General features: G+C 39.5%; 1 protein-coding gene across 4 annotated transcripts in view; it reads right to left on the minus strand.

Moving 5' to 3' along the window:
• The window catches only part of FTO (FTO alpha-ketoglutarate dependent dioxygenase), a 414,363-nt gene that overhangs the window by 298,503 nt on the left and 91,901 nt on the right, over positions 1-23,959 (minus strand). For all 4 annotated transcript variants that reach the window (XM_073884393.1, XM_025852363.2, XM_025852362.2 and 1 more), the window contains exon 2: positions 6,411-6,488. In XM_073884393.1, coding sequence (XP_073740494.1) covers positions 6,411-6,488 — 78 coding nt within the window. The remainder of the gene's footprint in view (positions 1-6,410; positions 6,489-23,959) is intronic.

The raw sequence follows: 23,959 nt of genomic DNA on the forward strand, positions 1-23,959 counted from the left end.
AGCAGGAAGGGAATCTGGAAATTCTCACTTACTGAACACACATTTATTGAGCACATACTATTTGCAAAGCCTGAGGTGCTGGGAACAGGAAGAGAATGAAACTGTGATCTGCTCTCCAGGAGCTCATATTTATAATTAGATGGTATATAAATATATAGGATATGTGGTTCATAATATACATGGTATTTTATGAATTTATTATTGACTTACTTATTTAATAAAATATATAGTCTTTAGATTGTGATGAGTGCTATGGAATAAAGAAATCCAAGGTAAGGAGGATGAGAATGCTAGCAGTGAATGTTCCTGTCTCACACAGGCTGGTCAGAGGGCCTTTGATAAGGTGACATCTGAGCAGAGGAATGCAAGAAATGAGGATACAAGCCCCACGGGTACCTGGGGGGGAGGAAAGTGCCAGGCTAAGGGAACATTAAGCGCAAAGGCCTTGGGGGCAGCAGTGTGCTTGGCTGATGCTCAGAAGAGCAAGAATGCCAGAGTGGCAAGAGGAGGGGCAGCAGAAGCAGGGAGCGAGCTGGGAGAGGCGGTCAGGAACCAGCTCTTCCTGTGCTTTGTGGGTAAATGTACGTCCTGGGCTCATTTGCAACGACGTGGATGGAACTGGAGGGTGTTATGCTGAGTGAAATAAGTCAATCAGAGAAAGACATGTATCATATGACCTCACTGATATGAGGGATTCTTAATCTCAGGAAACAAACTGAGGGTTGCTGGAGTGGTGGGGGGTGGGAGGGATGGGGTGGCTGGGTGATAGACATTGGGGAGGGTATGTGCTATGGTGAGCGCTGTGAATTGTGCAAGACTGTTGAATCACAGTTCTGTACCTCTGAAACAAATAATGCAATATATGTTAAAAAAAAAAAAGAGGAAGAAGAAGAAGATAGCAAGAGGGGAAGAATGAAGGGGGGGAATCAGAGGGGGAGACCAACCCTGAGAGATGATGGACTCTGAAAAACAAACTGAGGGTTCTAGAGGGGAGGGGGGTGGGGGATGGGTTAGCCTGGTGATGGGTATTAAAGAGGGCACATTCTGCGTGGAGCACTGGGTGTTATGCACAAACAATGAATCATGGAACACTACATCCAAAACTAATGATGTAATGTATGGTGATTAACATAACAATAAAAAAATAAAAAAATAAAGTACGTCCTGGGCTCTTACTCTGAACACGATGGGAAGCTGAGCAAGAAAGTGTAACGTGCTGACTGAGGTTTCAGAAAGAGCACAGCGTATGCGCCAGAGGTGGTGGGAGGGAGCTGGATTTGTAATACATTCTGAAAGCCAAACATGTGGCACTTCCCGGGATTTTCACAGAAGTGGTCCTTTCAGGATGCCTGGGTGGCTCAGTCAGTTAAGCGTCTGCCTTTGGCTCAGGTCATGATCCCAGGGTCCTGGGATCGAGTCCCAAATCAGGCTCACGGAGAGCCTGTTTCTCCCTCTCCCCCTGCTCTTCTCTCTCTGTCAAGTAAATAAATAAAATCTTAAAAAAAAAAAAAAAAAAAAGAAGAAGAAGAGGTCCTATTTCAGCAAGGTCTTCAAGGGTGAGTAGATGCTCGCCAGACAGAAAAGCACTCAACACCCCGGGGAATAACAGGCACAAAGGCAGGGAAGGACGAAAGGTCACAGCGGAGCCAGGGTGTAGCAAGAGACTCTGCATGATGGCGTCTATGGCTGGACTCCATGTTAGGCAACGGGTAGTGATGCGACAGAGAGGTAATCTGGGGTCATACGGTCAGTGGCCTTAGCGGACATGTTGAGGAGGGTGAACTCTACCTTACAGGCAAGAGAGACTGAACAAAATTTAGAAAGCAAGGAGTGACAAGTCAGACATATTGAGAGGAACACAATATTGATGGTACTGAAGAGGGCACAAGGACCACCAGGTAGGAGAACAGGAAAACTGTGCCGGTCTGAGACGATAAGTGAGGGCCTGAATGAAAAGAAGAAACACGCTGAGGGGTTATGAAGAGGCAGACCTGCCAGGGCCCAGCGCCTGAACAAGGGACTGAAGCCACGGGTAGAAGGGGAGGACAGCACGATTTTGGATTTGGTGGACAGCACCAGGAGGGCGGCCGCTAGAGAAGAGAATGAACAGCAGGTTCCCTGTAAAACAGATCCTTACCAAAATGTGACTCAGAGCTTGCCACACTTGCACTCCAGACCCTCTCACGGCTTCTCGTGTCATTCAGAGCCACCGCCGACACGCCTGGCACAGCCAGCAAGTTCCCATGTCATCGGGCCATGGCTTTCTAATCTCATCCCTTCTGTTCTCAACTCTCTCACTTCGCACCAGGTGTACTGGCCTCACGTGCTTCTCCTCAGATACACCTCAGGGGCCCTGCTCTTCCCTATGTCCAGAACATTCTTCCTACGAGTATCTACATAGCTTGTTCCCACACCTCCATAAGGGGTTGGTTCAAACGTCACCATGAGAAGGTCTTCCACAGCCACCCTAAGTTGCAATCCCCCACCCTATGGTGCCCTCTGACCGACTTCATCTCCATACCTGTTTGCCCTTCCAACATTCATTTTCTGGCTTTCTTTTTATTTCTGCTCCCTCCCCCCGTCCCACCTCATAAGAAAATAAACTCAAAGAAGGAGGAATCTTCTCTTGGTTTTCACTACGTCACCTCTAATGCCTAGAACATTACCTGCACAGGGCGGGGGAGCTAAGCATCCGTGTTCAATGAAGTCAGTAATGAATGAATATGGATTGTGTTGGGTTAGATGCCTCTGCAAGACTTCCAGGCACAGCCCCCCAGCAGGTAGTTGGAATTGGAACCCTGGAGGTCACAGGGGAGGGCAGGGATCGAGAGAGGTGTAGGATCATGGGGATGAAAGCAGAGCAATCCCAGAAGCACCAAGAGATACAGTAGGATGATGCTCAGAGTCAGATCCAGGAGTCAGACCGCCTGGGCTCAAACCCGGGTCTTGACACTTCTCGCTTCCTAAAAGCCTTGAACAAAATTTTAAACCCCTCTGTGCCTCAGTTTTCTCATCTCTAAAATGGGATTTTAAAAAACCTCCTGCCTCAGAGGGCTGTGGTAAGATGTAAATGAGCAAATACATGTAAAGCAAGGAGATGAGCAAGCAGAGTGGAAAGTACACGGTAATGGAAAGCAAGGGGGTGCACTGAGGAGAGAGGTATTTTCTCTGGACACGAGAGGTAGCACTCAGAGATTTGGAAGCCAGGGTTGGTTCTGGACTAGGTAGTTCCTCATTTCCTTGTGCTCTCTGGTGAACCTACAGAAAGAAGTTCTCTCCACTTTTCTACTTCAGATTAGTTGTTGTCGTTTTATTTCTTTTCTCTATGGTCTTATCAGATGAAACCAAAAAACATCTCTGAAGGTGTTTTGAACTTGAGTACAGTATTCTGGGAGGCGCACAACAGAGCAAAAAGAGCAGGGGCCTTGGGAGTCAGATAAATGCGGGCTTGGACCACCTCTGCTCCTCAGATACGGAGCTTAGTGTGGATCTAAAGAGAAATTTCTAGAAGAGGAAGATAATACCTACCTCGAACACTGCAAGCTTGAAGAAGAGCAGTCAGTGAATGCACATTTGTGGCATAAATGCACGAAGGAGTTGTGAGGACTGAACGGCACCCACTGTAAGGGTAAACACACATACCCAACAGGGAAGCTGCAAAAAGTCTTGCTTTTGTGACTAGCAGCTGGACTGGCATTCCTGGGGCCAGGGCCTGTTGAAAAGGACCCCACGTTGGGTCTGAACTTTCTATTTATTCATGTCATTAAAAAAGTATTTTCCCTTCGTCTTTTAAGAGAATAGATTTCCTTTACTTAAGGGTATGTTGAAGCACTAACCCTTATGATAAGGTGCACTTAAGGTGATTAGATATTGGTATCAGACTTGTTGTAGGTCTTGGAAAGATAAAAGAGCAGCCTTGATAGTTGTTGTTTGCCTTTGAGTTTCCTTTTATCCCCAGGTGTAGGGCTGGCTCTGAGTACAGCGGCTGATAACCTCTGTGTTTAATTCTTCATGTTCTACTACTACTTGCACCATACCAAAGCCGAAAGGCTCAGAAGCTGCTTTAGAACAGTGTGTGTAATCATGTACCAGATGGCTTCTATCTATAAAAACAGTAATAAGGATTTAAGAACTGATCGTATTTTGTGGGTTTGTTTTAAGGGTCCTTTGGATAATTTTTTTTTTCTGATTACCAAAGAATATATGTTCACTTAAGACAATTTGGAAAACTAGAAAACCCTACCATGCTGGCATATGATATTTCTGTATATACCCTGCACACCTTTCACGATGCCACCTCCCTGGGGAGAAGTGTATGTGTATGAAAACAAAATTAAAAGCATACTAAACATTATTATATAACTTGCTTTTAAAATTAACTAATGCATGCATTAAGTCAGTCATCCATCCAAGCAAATTAATTAAATACCTACTAGGTGCCAGGCGCTATACAAAGTACAGAGGATGGGGGAGACAAGCATAAAAATGAAATCACGGAGATAATAAAGGTACATATAAAGTACTACGGGTGCACACAAGAGGGAGCAGAGACAAGCCTCTGCACTGCGGAGGTGTCAGGGAGCATCCTACAAGAGATGACACATGGGCTAACAGGTAACAGGAGTTCACCAAGGAACGGGAAGAGGCATGGCAGCAGAGGATGCAGCAAGAAGGCCCAAAACATGAGATTGTCTGGCTAGTCTGAGGTCCTACCGAAGTCCAGTGTAGGTAACAAGATGAAAGAGTTGGAGAGATAAGACTAGGAAGGCAAGAGCCAGGCAATGAGCAGCCACTGCCGGGTTTGAAGCAGGGGGTTGACATGCTCAGATTTATGTCTTGGTTAGAAAATGTGCTATAGCTCTAAGGATTAAGAAAGAGGGGCAAAGAGAAGAAACTAGAGCAATCCATAAAAGGACTGACCTGGTGAAAGACAGTGAAGATCTAGTGAGAACAGAGATGACAGATAACATCCTGGAACTGAGTGAACTGGAAGTCAAGGGGCCTGGATGCTAGATGGGTAAACATCTTTCCTGCCCCCCTTCAGCAGTTACTGAGAATCAGCCATATACATTTGCATGCGAGGTCCCAGAGAAACAAAGATGAGGGGGCCCAATTTTTATCCCCAAGAGCCTACATTCTGGTAGGAAAGAAGAGATGAACACGTATTATTAGTGCCTGCTCAAAATGCCTTCCCCTCCTTCTTTGGGAACAGGACTCCAATTTTCCTGTGGGGAAACCATCCATCTCCAGCTCACAGTCCATGCAGTTGGAGTGGAAATGGTCATATTTGAACCCAACTCCACGAGTGGGTGCATGAACGAGGCTGGGCAAACGGGAGCATCTCACGCCCCTGAACACAATGACTGGTTCAGGAATAGGCACAGGACTCAAACCAGGCCAACAAGATCACTCCCAGGGAAATCAGATGGAACCAGAAAAAAAGAAATGGCTACCTTCTTCTAAAATCCCATGTGCTTAAGACCACATACTCCTTGGGCTGTCAGACTCCTCCTATGTACGTTAGCAGGTCAGAGCCTAACCAGCATGAAGTCACACAGAGGAGAGGCAACACGACACAGAGAAAAACAGGGATCAGATGACACCTTTTGAGAAGTTAGATTCAGCCATGTACTCCTAGACATCTAAGTTAAGAAAGTCAATAAATTCCTCTTTTGGGCGCCTGGGTGGCTCAGTCGTTAAGCGTCTGCCTTCGGCTCAGGTCATGATCCCAGGGTCCTGGGATCGAGCCCCACACCAGGCTCCCTGCTCGGCGGGAAGCCTGCTCTCCCTCTCCCACTCCCCCTGCTTGTGTTCCCTCTTGCTGTCTCTGTCTCTGCCAAATAAATAAAAAATCTTAAAATAAATTCCTCTTTTGCTATAATGAGTCTGTTGGGGTTTTTATCACTTATAATTGAAAGAGTACTGACTACTTCAGGGAAAGAGACATGGAATCCCATAACTGCAATACAATGTGATAGGCATGATAGAGATATTTATAAGGTACAAGTAGCACAGAACAGAGTATGGTCAAGTCACTTTCAGGTAAAGTAAATCAAGGAAACTTTCACAAAGAAGGTGATGTTTAACTGAAGTCTTGAAGAATTAGCCATCTGGCAACAAGGTAAGAGGCAAAAGGATATTCTACGCAGAAGAACCAGAAGGAGCAGAGGCAAGGAAGTAGAAGAAAGCATGGAATGTCTGGGGACGAAGAAAGCAGTCCACTGTGCCAAAGCCCTAGGTTCACAGCAGAAAGCAGATCGTGAAGGAACTGGGATGTTCTGTGGGTGATGAGGAGTCACTGGATGACCAAGTCAGACCATTTCACTTCTCATTTAACCTCTCCAGACCACAGCTGCTTCTTAGATCAGAACAAATCAATACGAATTGATAAAAATATGAAAAGATCTTACCTGCTGATAGAATTCATCATCCTTGGGGGTCAGATAAGGAAGCCAAGTATCTTCGAGCTCTTCAAGAAGCCTCAGTTTCTGTTTAGAAATAATAATGATTATAGGTGACTGAATATAAAGTGATCAGAATATAAGACAATCCCTTATTTTTCCAGTAAGACAATCCCAAGCAAAACTTAGCCAACCTGAATGTAGAAACTTTTAGAGACAGGAATTAGCCAAATGCCCATTATAAAATGTATTAATTTAATTACATACATTTAAATTACACATTGCATAAAGGGTTAATTTAGAAATAATGATTTTATTCACTCTCATATTCCATGAAACAATTTGATTCACCAATCTTGACATGTTTCTTTAACACCATGGTCTTTTTCATCACTAGACTCGCCTTTTGAGATCCCTATACAGTTTTCCAGAGCAAACCTTCCTGTCTGTATAATGTGCTTGAGACACAGCAGCTTCTGAATCCTTCTATCACACAAACACTAGAAATAGCAAATCAAACCACAGTACCATTTACAGAATGTCAGGATATTTGGAAGATTTATTCATCCTATAAACATTTATTTGATACAGTATCCACTTATGTATTACTTTTTTTTTTTTACGATTTTATTTATTTATTTGACAGAGAGAAACACAGCAAGAGAGGGAACACAAGCAGGGGGAGTGGGAGAGGGAGAAGCAGGCTTCCCGCCGAGCAGGGAGCCCGATGCGGGGCTCGATCCCAGGACCCTGGGATCATGACCCGAGCCGAAGGCAGACGTTTAACAACTAAGCCACTCAGGTGCCCCACGTATTACTTTTTTTTAAAGTGATCATTCATTTCTAGAATAAGTACTAAATCCGTGTTAAGCATCTTCGCTTCTTTTCCAATTTTATAAAGAAACATTTTTAAGCATCCACAGCCAGCACTGTCTGAGGCTCTGAGGCCATTTCTATGTTTTTGCAAACAGTACCATGCTGTTCAAACAAAGTAACTAAGAGAGGACCCCATATAATAGGGTATTTCATAAAGAATCGAATACATATAAGGTGATGTCCTCCTTCTGAAGGATTTTTTTTTTCCAAAGAATACCTAACATATATGGTGTGTGGGTGTGGGTGTGTGGGGGTGTGCGGGTGTGGGTGTGTGTGTACGTGCGTGCGACAGAGAGAAAGAGACCACATGGCATATAAATGGCATTATATGTGTGTGTATATACACACACACTCACATAGGAATTATCTATATACTACAGAAAATTTCTCAAAGGAAAAAAAAACAGAAAAGGCAGAAACAACTGATTTTCAAATAAAACTATAATAAGATGCATATTCAGGCTGTTATCAGCATCTCTGTAGGAATTACAAAATGGTACGCCTTGCTCTGGGTCACTGCAGCCTTATTCCATGGAGTATGGCTTGATGAACACAAACTGGAATTTAGCCCCCACCTGCTCCAATGGACACTGTCTTTATGCAGTCAACAACCTGCTCAACCAGACACAGTGACCCTATCACCCTCCCCTATGCTTTCTTTCACAGACCCATCAGAGTAGTCCAGAGAAAACACCTTTTGGGCAGAACTTAAATCTTTCTGTATCTTTCTGCAAATTATCCAAGGTAAATAAAGAAAAAAGGAGTAGAAATATAGCAACCAGTTGATCTTACAGAGGCAAAACACTCTCATACAAAATTCTGGTCTATTTATTTAATGAAAGCTTTCTGCTTGGACCCAAGGTATTTTCCCATCTACAATGGTAAGACTGGCTTACCAGTTAAACTATGAACAGTTTGCCTTTATGAAGAACCTAGAATACGAACAAAAACCATTAGTTTAGATAAATCATCGGTTAAGTGGCTTATCTGTTTTCAACATTAGCTACTACTTGGGGAACAGAAAGAACTAATGATATTTCCATGCATATACTTACACATTTATGCACTTCATCACAAATTTAATAAAAATCTATACCGCAATTGTCACTCTGACCTCAGGAAAGCCTGTATTTTCCTATGAATCTTTTGCCAGGCCTTTTTATAGACAGGATTCTTAAATGCCCCCAGACAAAATTTAACGCATTATTAAAATCCTTGAATAATTCAAATGCACATGAAAACTCAAACCTTGAAATGGCTCCACCTTATAAATACCACCTTAAAATAAATACATACATACATACATACCACCTGAAGACCTCTTCAGGCAAATCTATAAAGCTCATCTGTGTATAACAAGGAGCACAAAGGTCAACACCTCTAAGGAATTAAATACTCTACCTTAATGAGATTAAACAGCAATAGACCTGTTCTATAGATCAACAGGCATCAGTGGAGGCTGAAATTCTATTTATAATTAAAACTTAAACTACATCATTATAAAAACAACCTACTTCTCAGCTCAGTTGAAGTCCAGTGTATCAGACAGGCATAAAACATTGTAACTTGGAAGGCTGTATCAAAAGGGTAAAATTCTACAGGAATGTTCCTACTACAGAGCAAGGAGAATATAAATGGTCTTCTTTCCACTGGAAATTTTAATTTTGATACTGTGAACATCATTATATCTATATGGCAGGAAAGAATGTGGATCCATATACCTGTAATCTGTTCTGTGTATCAATATTCACAGCCTACAATTTTACCAGTTAACTAAGGAGATCAATTATAAACAATATATTTACGAACTTAAAAAGAACTTTTGGTCATCTCTACCTTGGTGAAATCAATCAGGAATTAATATTAGATTAAACTGGTAGTTCATGAACTTCACATATTTCTTAAGAATTAAAATTGCTTTATAAAAAGGCAAAGTCACTCTGAGCTCGACTACGGAGGAAAAGTCCTCTCATGCTCAAGAGTGCAAATTACTACAATACCAATGGGCAGCAATTGACAATTCCTACTTCTGCGGATTTTTTCTATGGATATACTTGCACCATGTTCAGAAGAACATATGTACAAGTTTACCCACTGGATCACTATTTGTAGAACAAAAGCTTGGAAACATACTAAACCCACTTAACTGTCCACTTTACAAGAACGAGTATTTTGGTATGTAATTTTTTGGTATGTAAATTTTATCTCAACTAAACAAAAAGATTAGAAACAATCCAAGTGTCCATCCACAGAAAATGGTTAAATAAACCATGGTGCATCCATACAATGAGATACAATGCAACAGTAAACAAGAATGAGGAAGCTTCCCTGTTAGAGAAATAAGGAGCTCTACAGAATATCTCAGGAAGTAAAAGACAAGAGACAGAATATCTGCTTATATGTGCATAGAGAAACATAAAGGATATGTGACAAACTATTAACGTGGTTACCTATGAGGCAGAGGTAAGAAATGACTAGAAGGAGACATGGGTGAAACAAGGCTATTCAAAACATTCCAGGTGTACTGTTTTGATTTTTGAACTATGTAAACATATTGCCTATTCAACACACTACCTATTATTAACTCAAATATATTACCTACTAATTCTTAATGTAAAATTTAGTAAAAAAATGCAGACGCCATGATTCTTTACTCTGTTTTAGAAAATGTATCTTTTTGTGATATGCAATAAGGTATACTGGGGGAAACTACCATAGACCAACACACTAAAGAGTGAAGGGGGAAAAAAAATACCCAGCTCTGACAACTTCGTTTGCGTCAAATGCCAACTAGTTGGTAAACACACACATTAAAATGCACTCTGGAGTGGAGGTAGAAGGTGCTTGTGTTTGACTGTCAGATCTGGCTAACTGCTGCTCCTTGGCCTGATGTACAGATAAAATCTGCACAGCTGGACCCTACCTCACACTGCTCAGCTCACACACTTCTTTGCTGTCACACTGGTGTCAAACATGTCAGGCTGCTCACAAATGCCGCACAGAAGCCAGAGAGTGCAAAATCCAACCTTCCCCACCTGGTAGGAGGACATGAAGACCCTTCCATGAGGACTACGTCCCTTTTCAGAGCTCTAGCAAGGAAAGAAAACATACACACAAGACCTTAAGAAAAACACACTGCAACTCAAAACCATAAAGGTTTAAAGTTGGAGGTTGAACTTTAACCCTAATCCTCTGACTCCTGTGAAAAGTTAAGCTCTATCTGAGCTTGCAAATCTTGTCAAAGAGAGACATGGTTGAGAATCATACAGTTATTATATTAAAAAGATTAACCGGATTAAGACTCATAATAGGAGGGGGTATCTCACCTATAAATAAAATGTATTTTCTTCAGTCTCATCAGATTATGCTGCTAACTACTCTTATTCTTTAACCATTTTTCATTTTCCACATAATTTTTCACCTATGAATCGTATTTTGTCAGGTTTGATAAAAATTTAATTTTGTTCTCTGATTTTTTTCAACATACAACCACAAATAAAGGCTTGTAAAAACAATCATCTGATCTTCTGAGGGTTTCAAATAATAAGTGGAAAAATTGACCTAGTCCTTAAGCAGGGCGTTGAGTAAGTAAAACCTCCCTGAGGAAGACACATCAAAACATTAGCCACAAGGATGAGTAAAAAAAAATAGCTAAGCCAAAAGAAGTATAAATAAATATTTCATATACATGTATGCCAGATTTGCTTTAAATGAAAGGGGAAAAAAAAGTACTTCAACCACTTCAAGAAACTCAGTATTCACTTTCCTATGCTCACTGAAAATAATGGCATGGTGAAAATAAACAGAATTTGGAGGAAAGAGTAGAATTTGAGTCCAGACTCATCGCTTCCCACATGTGGTACACTCAAATAGACCTCTCCGGGTTTCAGTTTACTCATCTGTAAAACACTGTTTCATAGAGCACTATGAAGATGAAATAAAATCACTTACGTATATTAGTGCATTTTACAAATGATAATCCATGCAGATATTAAGGAAATCACATTCAAATAGGGGGTGGGGTCTGCATAACAAAGCATGAATTAAGAAGCCAAAAGATAGTTCTAATGCCAGTTCTACCCATCTAGATAAATAATTTGGAATAGTCTCTTATCTCTATGTGAGGTGAATGAATGAATGAATGAATGAACACATATACAGATCTAAGAACAGGGTCTGGCACATAAAAAGCCCTCAATACACTTTGGCAGCCACTTACTGTTATTTACTCCCTTATTCTGGGAAATGAGTTTTATTTAGTAGTTATGAATTATCTATAAAAGAATCTATGTGTAACCCATCAAATTATACTTTATGCCATAAATTAATGCTACATGAGAAATTCAGATATTAATTTACCTGGGTGAACTACAGCAGAAACATGTAAAAGGTCTCCATAAAATTTTATATATATATATAAAATGCCTCAATTAGCTACACTGGTGATAAAAATAAAAATTATTGTAAAATTTTAGAACAGATGAAGAAACAAAAGCCCATCCAGAGACAAAAGGTGACTGGCAAGAGATTACATGACTGGTCATGAGACTATCACAACTCATATTCTCATTTCCCAAGTACAAGGTCATTTCCACTATACTCCCACACTGATTCAGAGGCTAGAAAAATTTTATCTTTAAAAACTGTTCAATTTGTAACTTAAAAAGAACATATAAATACAAAAATCTTAAGTGATTTTAATTAAAAGCAATACTCTTTTTAAAATTTAAAACAAATGTTTATAGCACTAATTTTGGACACCCAAGCCTTGGCTGCTTTGGTAGCTCTACAATGCTTTCAAGAAATTCTTTCAAGAAATTTACTTAGCATTTCTTGTTGTTTCCAATAATGGGAGCCTACACTGTTGCAGACCAAAAATTCTGCCAGAGTAAATAATCTCATAATCCACAAAACATCAGAAAAAATTCTCAGGAGGTTTTTGCCTCAGTAGTAACACAAAAGTGGCCCTAGACTGCCCTTCTGCTCTTTCCTAAAAAATCTTAAATCAAGACTAAAAGGATTAGGGGCTCCTGGGTGGCTCAGTGAGTTAACCATCTGCGTTCGGCTCAGGTGATGATCCAGGGGTCCTGGGATCAAGCTCCGCATCCAGCTCGCTGCTGAGCCTGCCCCTCCTCCTGCTCATGCACTCTCTTCTCTCTCTCTCTCTCTCTCTCAAATAAATAAAAACTTAAAAAAAAAAAAGACTAAAAGGATCAAACTATTTCTAATCAAAAACTACAACCATGGAAAGCTAGATAAGACTTTAAGGCAAAGTAATGGAGAGAAAAATCAATTGAAACTGGCTCCAAAATGGTATAAATGACAAAATTAGAAGTACATTTTAAAAAGTGGGGGCGCCTGGGTGGTTCAGTCAGTTAAGCATCCAATTCTTGATTTCGGCTCAGGTCATGATATCTAGCCCTGCATCAGGCTTCACACTCAGTGCAGAGTCTGCTTGAAGATTCTTTCCCTCTTCCCCTAGCCCTACCCCCACCAAATAAATAACTAAATAAAATCTTTAAAAAATAATAAAGTAATTAATAAAAATTTAAAAAGTGATATAACTGTGGTTCATAAGCTCAAAAAGATTGAACATGGTAAGTAGAGAAACAGAAGAAATAAAATTAAATTATGCTTCTAGACAGGGAAACCTCAATGTCTGAGATGAAATACAAACAGGATAGGATTCAAAGCAGATTAGATATCACTGAAGAAAAGAACAGTGAACATGAAAACATATCAGTGGAAATTACCCAAAAGGAAGCCCAGGTTTAAAAAATAACAACAAAAACATTAACAGAGTATTAGTGAGCTGTGAGAGGACTTTAAGCTGTATAATACATGTATTCAGAGCCACCAAAGAATAACAAAGAGAATGAGAAAAAGAAAAAGAACTGACCAAAAATTTTCCAAATTTGATTAAAGCTATAAATTATATTCACAGAGCCCTAGGCACAAAAAAATAAGGAAATAACATTATAGCACAATATAATCAGATTACTTAAAATCAGTGAAAAGAGAAAATCTTAAAAGCAGAGAAAAAGAAATAGTATGTACACAGAAACAAATCATTACATGGAATATCTCGTTGGAACAATGTTAGCCAGAAGACAGTGAAAAAACATTTTCAAAAAACTGAGAGAAAAATATTTGTCAACTAGGTTTCTATAGCAAGCCAAAATATCTTTCAAAAACAAAGGCAAAAGAAACATGTTTGCATATACAGAAAAATAAAAATAATTTAATACCAGCAAAGCTTCACTGTAAGAAATGATAAAGACCTCCAAGCAGAAAAAAATGACACTAGGTAGAAATCTGAGTTTACACAAAGGAATGAAGATAATCAAAAATATTAACTCACTGGATATATAAAAGACGTTATCCTCACTATTTAAATCTTTACAAAAGATAACTATTTAAAGCAAAAAAAAAAATAGTACCTTGTGGGGTTTATAATATATGTAGAAGTTAAATGTATAACAACAATATCACAATGGTCAAAAAGAAATGGAAGTATATTGTTATAAAATTCTTAAACTATATTTAAAGTTCATAGTACTACTTAAAGAAATATTCTATTAAGATAAAGATGGATGCTAGAAACCCATAAAACAACCATAAAATAACAACAAAGAGTTACAGGTAATAAGCCAACAAGGGAGATAAAATGGAATCATGTAAAATCAATCCAAAAAGGGAGAAATAGAGAAAAAAGGAGAACAAAGGGTAGACAGTAAAATGTTAGAACTAAACCCAACCATATCAACAATCACATTACATATAAACAGTCTAAACAACTCAGTTAAAAGGAAGAGACTACCAGGTTACATTTTAAAAAATATCCAAGTATCTGCTACCTATAACAAATTGACTTAAAATATAAAGAAACAAATAGGATTGAGAGAAGACATAAAAGCAAAAGGCAAGCTGTCAGTACTCAGTCTGGTGCTTTTCAGGATTGAGAGAAGACATACAAGCTTAAGAATTCTGCCACAAGAGGAAGCAAAAAGTGTGGGACAGGGATATCCATAGAAGGTTTGCAAAAACCTCAGAATCCCTAGTAGGGCTGACAGAAGGTATTTCTCTCTGGAAGTCAGTCAGTAAAGACTGGAGGAGCCAGCAATGCAAGACTTCAAGGAATATGAAAAAATGGGGAAATGGAGATCTGTGATTTGGCCAATAAACAATTCAAAATAGCTATTTGAAGGAACCTCAATAAGCTATGAGAATACACAAAGATAATTCCATAAAATTAGGGAAACAATGCATGAACAAAATTAGAAGTTAAACAAAGAGACAGAAATGATATAAAACCAAACAAATTCTGAAGCTGAAGAACACAATGAATGAAATAAAAAATACAATAGACAGTATGGACAGCAGAATGGATCAAGCAGAAGAAAGAATCTGTGAAACAGGACCTCTGAAACTACCCAGATAAAGGAGAACAAGGAAAAAAAAAAGAGTGAGGAAAGCCTACGTGAGCTATGAGATACCACCAAGAGAAGCAGAATATGAACTATTGGAGTCTAAGGAGGAAAAAAAAGGAGAAGCAGGTAGAAAGGCCTATTCCAAAAAATAATGTCTGAGAATTTCCCAAATCTGGGGAAAGATTTGGCCATCCAAATTCACGAAGCTTTTAGGAGCCCCAAACAGATTCAACTCAAAAAGATCTAACTGAAGACACATTACAATAAAACTGTCAGAAATCAAAAACAAAGAGAATCTTAAAAGTCGCAAGAGAACCTTGTCACCTATAAAGGAACTCTGACAAGGCTATGAATGAATTTCTCAGCAGAAACCTCACAGACCAAGAAAAAGTGGGGTGATATATTCAAGGTGCTGAAAAAAAAATGCCAACCAAAACTACCAAAAATACTTTACCTAGCAAAGTTGTCCTTCAAAAATGAAGGAAAAATAAAGACTTTCCCACACAAAATCTCAGTGAGTTCCTCCCTACTAGATAATGCCTTGCAAGAAATGCTAAATAAAGAATTCTCCAAGCTGAAATGAAAAGATGCTATTTATTTCAAAGGATGAAAATATACAACATAGAGGTAAAGTACATAGTAAAATTCAGAGCTCCATTAGAGTTATACTGTAATATTGTGATGTGTTAACTACTTATCTCTAGTAAAAAGGTTAAAGGACAAAAACATTAAAACAACTATAGCTACAATAACTTGTTAATGTATACACAATATAAAAAGAGACAAATTGTGACATCAAAAACATAAAAGAGGAAGAATAAAAGGGTAGAGTTTTTGGAGCACCTGGCTGGCTCAGTTGGTGGAGCATGCAACTCCTGATCTCAGAGTTGTGAGTTCGAGCCCCACGATGGGTGTAGAGATTACTTAAAAATAAAATTTTTAAAAAAATAAAGGGTAGAGTTTTTGTACGCAGATGGAGTTAAGTTGTTATCAGCATAAAACAGTCCTGTTATATGTATAAAATCTTTTATGGAAGCCTCACAGAAACCATAAAGCCAAACCTTAGAGTAGACACACAAACATAAAGAGAAGGAAATCAAAACACACCACTATAAAAAATCATCAATGCACAAAGGAAAACACCAAGAGAGGAAGAAAGGAATAAGGGAACTGCAAGACAACCAAAACACAACTGATAAGATGGCATTAGTAAGTCCTTTCCTATTCATAATCATTCTAAACGTTAATGAATTAAAGTCTCCAATCAAAAGACACAGAGTGGCTAACTGGATTTTTTTAAAAAAGACCCAACTATACACTGCCTTCAGGAGATACACACAGGCTCAAAGTAAAGGGATGGAAAAAGAGAGTCCATGCAAGATGGAAACCAAAAAAGAAAAGGAGTAGCTATACATATATGAAATAGACTTTAATTCAACTTTAACAAGAGGCAAAGAAGACCATTACATAATGATAGAGGAGTCAACTCATCAAGGGACTAGAACAATAAGTATGTAAGCTCCCAACACTGGAGCACCTAAATACATTAAACAAATACTAACATATCTGAAGAGAGAAACAGACAACAATATAATAATAGTAGGGGCATTCACTACCCCATCTCAAGAATGGATAAATCATCCTGATAGAAAACCAGTATGGAAACATTAAACTTTAACTAAACGTTAGACCCAATGGACCTAACAGACATATATAAAACATTCCATCCAACAGCAGTAGAATACACATTCTTCTTAAGCACAAACAGAACATTCTCCAGGTCAGATCATATATGTTAGGCAACAACACAAGTCTTACCTAATTAAAAAGCAAAAAAAACAAGAAACAAAAAGAAAAACTGAAATGAAACCAAGTATCTTTTTCAACCAGAATGGTACGAAACTAGAAACGAGTAACACAAGGAAAGCCGAAAAATCCACAAATATGAGCCAATTAAATAACACACTCCTGAACCAAGAGGTCAAAGAAGATACCAAAATAGAATTTTAAAAATATCTTGAAACAAATGAAAATGGAAACAAAATATCAAAACTTATGGGATGCAGCAAAAGCAATTCTGAGAAGAAAATTTATAGTGATAAATGCTTAAGTTAAAAAAACAGAAGGAACTGGGCACCTGGGTGGCTCAGTTGGTTAAGCGACTGCCTTCGGCTCAGGTCATGATCCTGGAGTCCCGGGATCGAGTCCCACATCAGGCTTCCTGCTCAGCAGGGAGTCTGCTTCTCCCTCTGACCCTCTTCCCTCTCGTGCTTTCTATCTCTCATTCTCTCTCTCTCTCAAATAAAAATCTTTAAAAAAAAAAAACAGAAGGAACCGAACTTTACACCTCAAGGAACTAGACAAGAACAAACTGAGCCCATGTTTGCAGAAAGAAGGAAATAACCAAAAGCAGAACAGAAAGAAATGAAATGGAGTCCAAAAAAACAATGGAAAAGAACAAAATTAAGAGCTTGGGTTTTTTTTTTTTTTTTTTAAAGATAAGCAAAACTGACCAACCTTTAGCTCACCAGCTAGGGAAAAAAGAGAGAAGACTCAACTAAATAAAATCGGAAATGAAAGAGGAGATACTACAGCTGATGCCACAGAAACAGAAAGGATTATAAGAGACCACTATGAACAATTATATACCAATTAATGGAATAACCTAAAAGAAATGTATAAATTCCTAGAAACAGTCACCTACTAAGACTAAACCATGAAGAAATAGAAAATCTAAACACACCAGCAACAAGTAAAAAGATTCAATGAGTTATCAAAAAACTCCCAACAAAGAAAAGCCCAGAACGAGATGGTTTCACTGGTTAATCCACCAAACATTTAAAGAAGAAATAATGAATATCCTGCTCAGACTTTTCCAAAAAATTAAAGAGGAAGGAACACTCCCAAATTCATTTTACAAGGCCAGCATTGCCCTGATATCAGAGTCCAGTAATGATACTACAAGAAAAAACAAAACAACAACAACAATAAAACTACAGGCCAATATTCTGGATGAATACAGATGTAAAAAATTCTCAAAAAAATATTAGGAAACCAAATTCAACAGCATGTTAAAAGGTTCATACACCATAATCAAGTGGTATTTATACCTGGTATGCAATGATGTTCAGTATACATAAATCACTAAGTGTAATAGATGACGTTAATAAAATGTAACATAAAAATCATATGATCATCTCGGGGGGGCGGAGCAAGATGGCGGAGGAGTAGGAGACCTAGATTTCGTCTGGTCTCAGGAATTCAGCTGAATAGGGATCAAACCATTCTGAACACCTACGAACTCAACAGGAGACCGAAGAAGAGAGTAGCAACAACTCTCTGAACAGAAAAGTGACCACTTTCTGGAAGGTAGGACGTGCGGAGAAGTGAATCCGAGGCGATATTCGGGAGGATAGACGGCGGGGGAGGGGCCTCGGCAGCCGCTTCTGGCAAGTGCTAGAGCCGCGGAGCACAAAATCGGACCTTTTAGAAGTTGGCTCAGAGGAGGGACGTCGCTGCAGTGGCTAAGCGGGGGGTGGAACCCTCCCGGGACAGTGTGGTCTCAGGACCCTTGGGGTCACAGAAAGACGGGGGGTGCCTGAGTGCGCCAGAGCTCCCAGGTATCAGAGCGGGGAAGCCGGCTGCAGAGACGGAGCAGAGTCGCGGGCTCTCAGCTCGGGGTTGCCATAAACTGTGATCTGCGGCCCAGTCGGGGCACGGCTCCTCCAGCAGGGACCCAGCAGGCGGCAGATCCGGGGAGACTCCCCTTCCTTCCCGGGGAGGAGCGGTGCGGGAACGCACTGCAGGGATCTGCTGGGTTTGGAGACTGCGTGGGGTCGGGTGCCAGAGATAGCAACGCTCGGTCACAGGCCGGGTGAGCACGGAGTGCGGCCAGAGACCGGGGACACGGAAGTGACTGCTTTTCTCTGGGGGCACACTGAGGAGCGGGGCCCCGAGTTCTCAGCTCCTCCGGGTGGAGATAGGGAGGCCACCATTTCTGCCCTGGTACTCCAAGGCTGTACGGAGAGCTTGCAGGGAACAAAAGCTCCTGAGAGCAAACCGGAGCAGCTTCCTTAGCCCGGACCCACAAGGGCGGGGCAATTCCGCCTCCGGCAAAGACATTTGGAAACCACAGCAACAGGCCCCTCCCCCAGAAGATCAGCACAAACAGCCAGCAAGCCAAGACCAAGTTGATCGATCAAGGAGAACGGTAGAACTCCAGCGCTAGGGGAATACTGCACATAGATTCATGGCTTTTTTTTTTTTTTTTTCCATGATTCATTATTTCATCAAAGTTAATTTTTGTTGACTTTTTTTATTTTTCTTTTTCCCTTTCTTAACCAACATCTTATCAATCCCTTTTTTTAAAAAAAAAAAACATTTTTCATTTTTCATTTTTCATTTTTAGAGTCATATTTTATCCCTTCATAGTAGTTACCCTTATTTTTGGCATATATATATAAGTTGTTCTCTCTTTAAGATTTTGAGGTACAGTTTCTTCTAACAGATCAAAATATACCCTAAATCACTAGTGTATGGCTTTGTTCTAGTCTCCTGCCTGATCACATTCTCTCCCTTTTTCCTTTTTTTTTTTTCTTTTCTTAAATCTTTCTTTTTTCAAACAACTTATCTTACCAAGTCCTTTTATAAAACCTTTTATAATTTTCATCTTTACAGTCATCTTCCATCCCTTCATTGTATCAACCCTTATTTTGTACATATATGTCTTTCTTCCTTTAAAATTTTAGGAGGCACTTTTTTCTAACAGACCAAAATACGCCCAAAATCTAGTGTGTGGCACTGATCTATGCACTAGCCTGATCATATTTGATCATATTCTGCTTTTTTTGTATTGTTTTGTTTTTGTTTTTATCTTTTTTTCTTTTTTCTCTTTCTTTTTTCTTTCTTTCCCTTTCTTTTCCCCTGGTTTCAGGTCTTTTCTGATTTGTATACAGTATATTTGCTGGGGACGTTGTAAACCTGTTAGCATTTCGTTCTCTCATTCATCTAGTCTCCTCTGGACAAAATGACAAGACGAAAGAAATCACCTCAGCAAAAAGAACAAGAGGTAGTACCGTCAGCCAGGGACCTACTCAATACAGACATTAGTATGATGTTGGACCTAGAGTTCAGAATCATGACTTTAAAGATACTAGCTGGGCTTGAAAAAAGCGTGGAAGTTATTAGAGAAACCCTTTCTGGAGAAATAAAAGAACTAAAATCTAACCAAATCGAAATCAAAAAGGCTATTGATGAGGTGCAATCAAAAATGGGGGCACTAACTGCTAGGATAAATGAGGCAGAAGAGAGAATCAGCGATATAGAAGACCAAATGATGGAAAATAAAGAGGCTGAGAAAAAGAGAGAGAAACAACTACAGGATCACGAGGGCAGAATTCGAGAGATAAGTGATACAATAAGACGAAACAACATTAGAATAATTGGGATCCCAGAAGAAGAAGAGAGAGAGAGGGGGGCAGAAGGTATATTGGAGCAAATTATAGCAGAAAACTTCCCTAATGTGAGGAAGGAAACAGGCATTAAAATCCAGGAGGCACAGAGAACCCCTCTCAAAATCAATAAAAATAGGCCAACACCCCGACATCTAATAGTAAAACTTACGAGTCTCAGAGACAAAGAGAAAATCCTGAAAGCAGCTCGGGAGAAGAGATATGTAACCTACAATGGTAGAAACATTAGATTGGCAACAGACCTATCCACAGAGACCTGGCAGGCCAGAAAGGACTGGCAAGATATCTTCAGAGCACTAAACGAGAAAAATATGCAGCCAAGAATACTATATCCAGCTAGGCTATCATTGAAAATAGAAGGAGAGATAAAAAGCTTCCAGAACAAACAAAAACTAAAGGAATTTGCAAACACGAAACCAGCCCTCCAAGAAATATTGAGAGGGGTCCTCTAAGCAAAGAGAGAACCTAAAAGCAGCAAAGATCAGAAAGGAACACAGACAACAGACAGTTAACAGTCACCTTACAGGTAATACAATGGCACTAAATTCATACCTTTCACTAGTTACCCTGAATGTAAATGGGCTCAATGCCCCAATCAAAAGACACAGGCTATCAGATTGGATTAAAAAACAAGACCCATCAATATGCTGTCTGCAAGAGACTCATTTTAGACCCAAAGACACACCCAGATTGAAAGTGAGGGGTTGGAAAACCATTTACCATGCTAATGGACACCAAAAGAAAGCTGGGGTGGCAATCCTTATATCAGACAAACTAGATTTTAAAACAAAGACTGTAATAAGAGATGAGGAAGGACACTATATCCTACTTAAAGGGTCTATCCAACAAGAAGATCTAACAATTGTAAATATCTATGCCCCGAACATGGGAGCAGCCAATTATATAAGGCAATTAATAACAAAAGCAAAGAAACACATTGACAACAATACAATAATAGTGGGGGACTTTAACACCCCCCTGACTGAAATGGACAGATCATCTAAGCAAAAGATCAACAAGGAAATAAAGACTTTAAATGACACACTGGACCAAATGGACTTCACAGACATATTCAGAACATTCCATCCCAAAGCAACGGAATACACATTCTTCTCTAGTGCCCATGGAACATTCTCCAGAATTGATCACATCCTAGGTCACAAATCAGGTCTCAATCGGTACCAAAAGATTGGGATCATTCCCTGCATATTTTCAGACCACAATGCTTTGAAACTAGAACTCAACCACAAGAGGAAAGTCGGAAAGAACTCAAATACATGGAGGCTAAAGAGCATCCTACTACAGAATGAATGGGTCAACCAAGAAATTAAAGAAGAATTAAAAAAATTCATGGAAACCAATGAAAATGAAAACACAACTGTTCAAAATCTTTGGGATACAGCAAAGGCAGTCCTGAGAGGAAAGTATATAGCAATACAAGCCTTTCTAAAGAAACAAGAAAGGTCTCAAATACACAACCTAACCCTACACCTAAAGGAGCTGGAGAAAGAACAGCAAATAAAGCCTAAACCCAGCAGGAGAAGAGAAATCATAAAGATCAGAGCAGAAATCAATGAACTAGAAACCAAAAGAACAGTAGAACAGATCAACGAAACTAGGAGCTGGTTCTTTGAAAGAATTAACAAGATTGATAAACCCCTGGCCAGACTGATCAAAAAGAAAAGAGAAATGACCCAAATCAACAAAATCATGAATGAAAGAGGAGAGATCACAACCAACACCAAAGAAATACAAACAATTATAAGAACATATCATGAGCAACTCTATGCCAGCAAATTAGATAACCTGGAAGAAATGGGTTCATTCCTAGAGATGTATCAACTACCAAAATTGAACCAGGAAGAAATAGAAAACCTGAACAGACCTATAACCACTAAGGAAATTGAAACAGTCATCAAAAATCTCCGAAGAAACAAAAGCCCAGGGCCAGATGGCTTCCCAGGGGAATTCTATCAGACATTTCAAGAAGAATTAATACCTATTCTCCTGAAACTGTTCCAAAAAAATAGAAATGGAAGGGAAACTTCCAAACTCATTTTATGAGGCCAGCATTACCTTGATCCCAAAACCAGACAGAGACCCCATCAAAAAAGAGAATTACAGACCAATATCCTTGATGAACATGGATGCAAAAATTCTCACCAAAATACTAGCCAATAGGATCCAACAGTACATTAAAAGGATTATTCACCATGACCAAGTGGGATTTATTCCTGGGCTGCAAGGCTGGTTCAACATCCGCAAATCAATCAACGTGATACAATACATTAACAAAAGAAAGAACAAGAATCATATGATCCTCTCAATAGATGCAGAAAAAGCATTTGACAAAGTACAACATCCTTTCTTGATCAAAACTCTTCAGAGTATAGGGATAGAGGGTACATACCTCAATATCATAAAAGCCATCTATGAAAAACCTACAGCGAGTATCATTCTCAATGGGGAAAGGCTGAGAGCCTTTCCCCTAAGGTCAGGAACGCGGCAGGGATGTCCACTCTCACCACTGCTATTCAACATAGTATTAGAAGTCCTAGCCACAGCAATCAGACAACAAAAAGAAATCAAAGGCATCCAAATTGGCAAAGAGGAAGTCAAACTCACTCTTTGCAGATGATATGATACTGTACGTGGAAAACCCAAAAGACTCCACCCCAAAACTGCTAGAACTCATACAGGAATTCAGTAAAGTAGCAGGATATAAAATCAATGCACAGAAATCAGTGGCATTCCTATACACCAACAACAAGACAGAAGAGAGACAAATCAAGGAGTCTATCCCATTTACAATTGCACCCAAAACCATTAGATACCTAGGAATAAATCTAACCAAAGAGGCAAAGGATCTGTACTCAGAAAACTATAAAATACTCATGAAAGAAATTGAAGAAGACACAAAGAAATGGAAAAACGTTCCATGCTCATGGATTGGGAGAATCAACATTGTGAAGATGTCAATGCTACCTAGAGCAATCTACACATTCAATGCAATCCCCATCAAAATACCATCCACTTTTTTCAAAGAAATGGAACAAATAATCCTAAAATTTGTATGGAACCAGAAGAGACCCCGAATAGCCAGAGGAATACTGAAAAAGAAAAGCAAAGCTGGCGGCATCACAATTCCGGACTTCCAGCTCTATTACAAAGCTGTCATCATCAAGACAGTATGGTACTGGCACAAAAACAGACGCATAGATCAATGGAACAGAATCGAGAGCCCAGAAATGGACCCTCAACTCTATGGTCAACTTATTTTTGACAAAGCAGGAAAGAATGTCCAATGGCAAAAAGACAGTCTCTTCAACAAATGGTGTTGGGAAAATTGGACAGCCACATGCAGAAGAATGAAACTGGACCATTTCCTTACACCTCACACAAAAATAGACTCCAAATGGTTGAAAGACCTAAACGTGAGACAGGAGTCCATCCAAATCCTCAAGGAGAACACAGGTAGCAACCTTTTCGACCTTAGCCGCAGCAACTTCTTCCTAGAAACATCGCCAAAGGCACGGGAAGCCCGGGCAAAAATGAACTATTGGGATTTCATCAAGATAAAAAGCTTTTGCACAGCAAAAGAAACAGTCCACAAAACCAAAAGACAACCAACAGAATGGGAGAAAATATTTGCAAACGACATATCAGATAAAGGGCTAGTATCCAAAATCTATAAAGAACTTATCAAACTCAACACCCAAAGAACAAATAATCCAATCAAGAAATGGGCAGAAGACATGAACAGACATTTCTCCAAAGAAGA

This window comes from Callorhinus ursinus, unplaced genomic scaffold (assembly GCF_003265705.2).
Source record: "Callorhinus ursinus isolate GAN/ISIS: 27379988/994484 unplaced genomic scaffold, GSC_fseal_2.0 scaffold56, whole genome shotgun sequence".
NCBI lineage: Eukaryota > Metazoa > Chordata > Mammalia > Carnivora > Otariidae > Callorhinus > Callorhinus ursinus.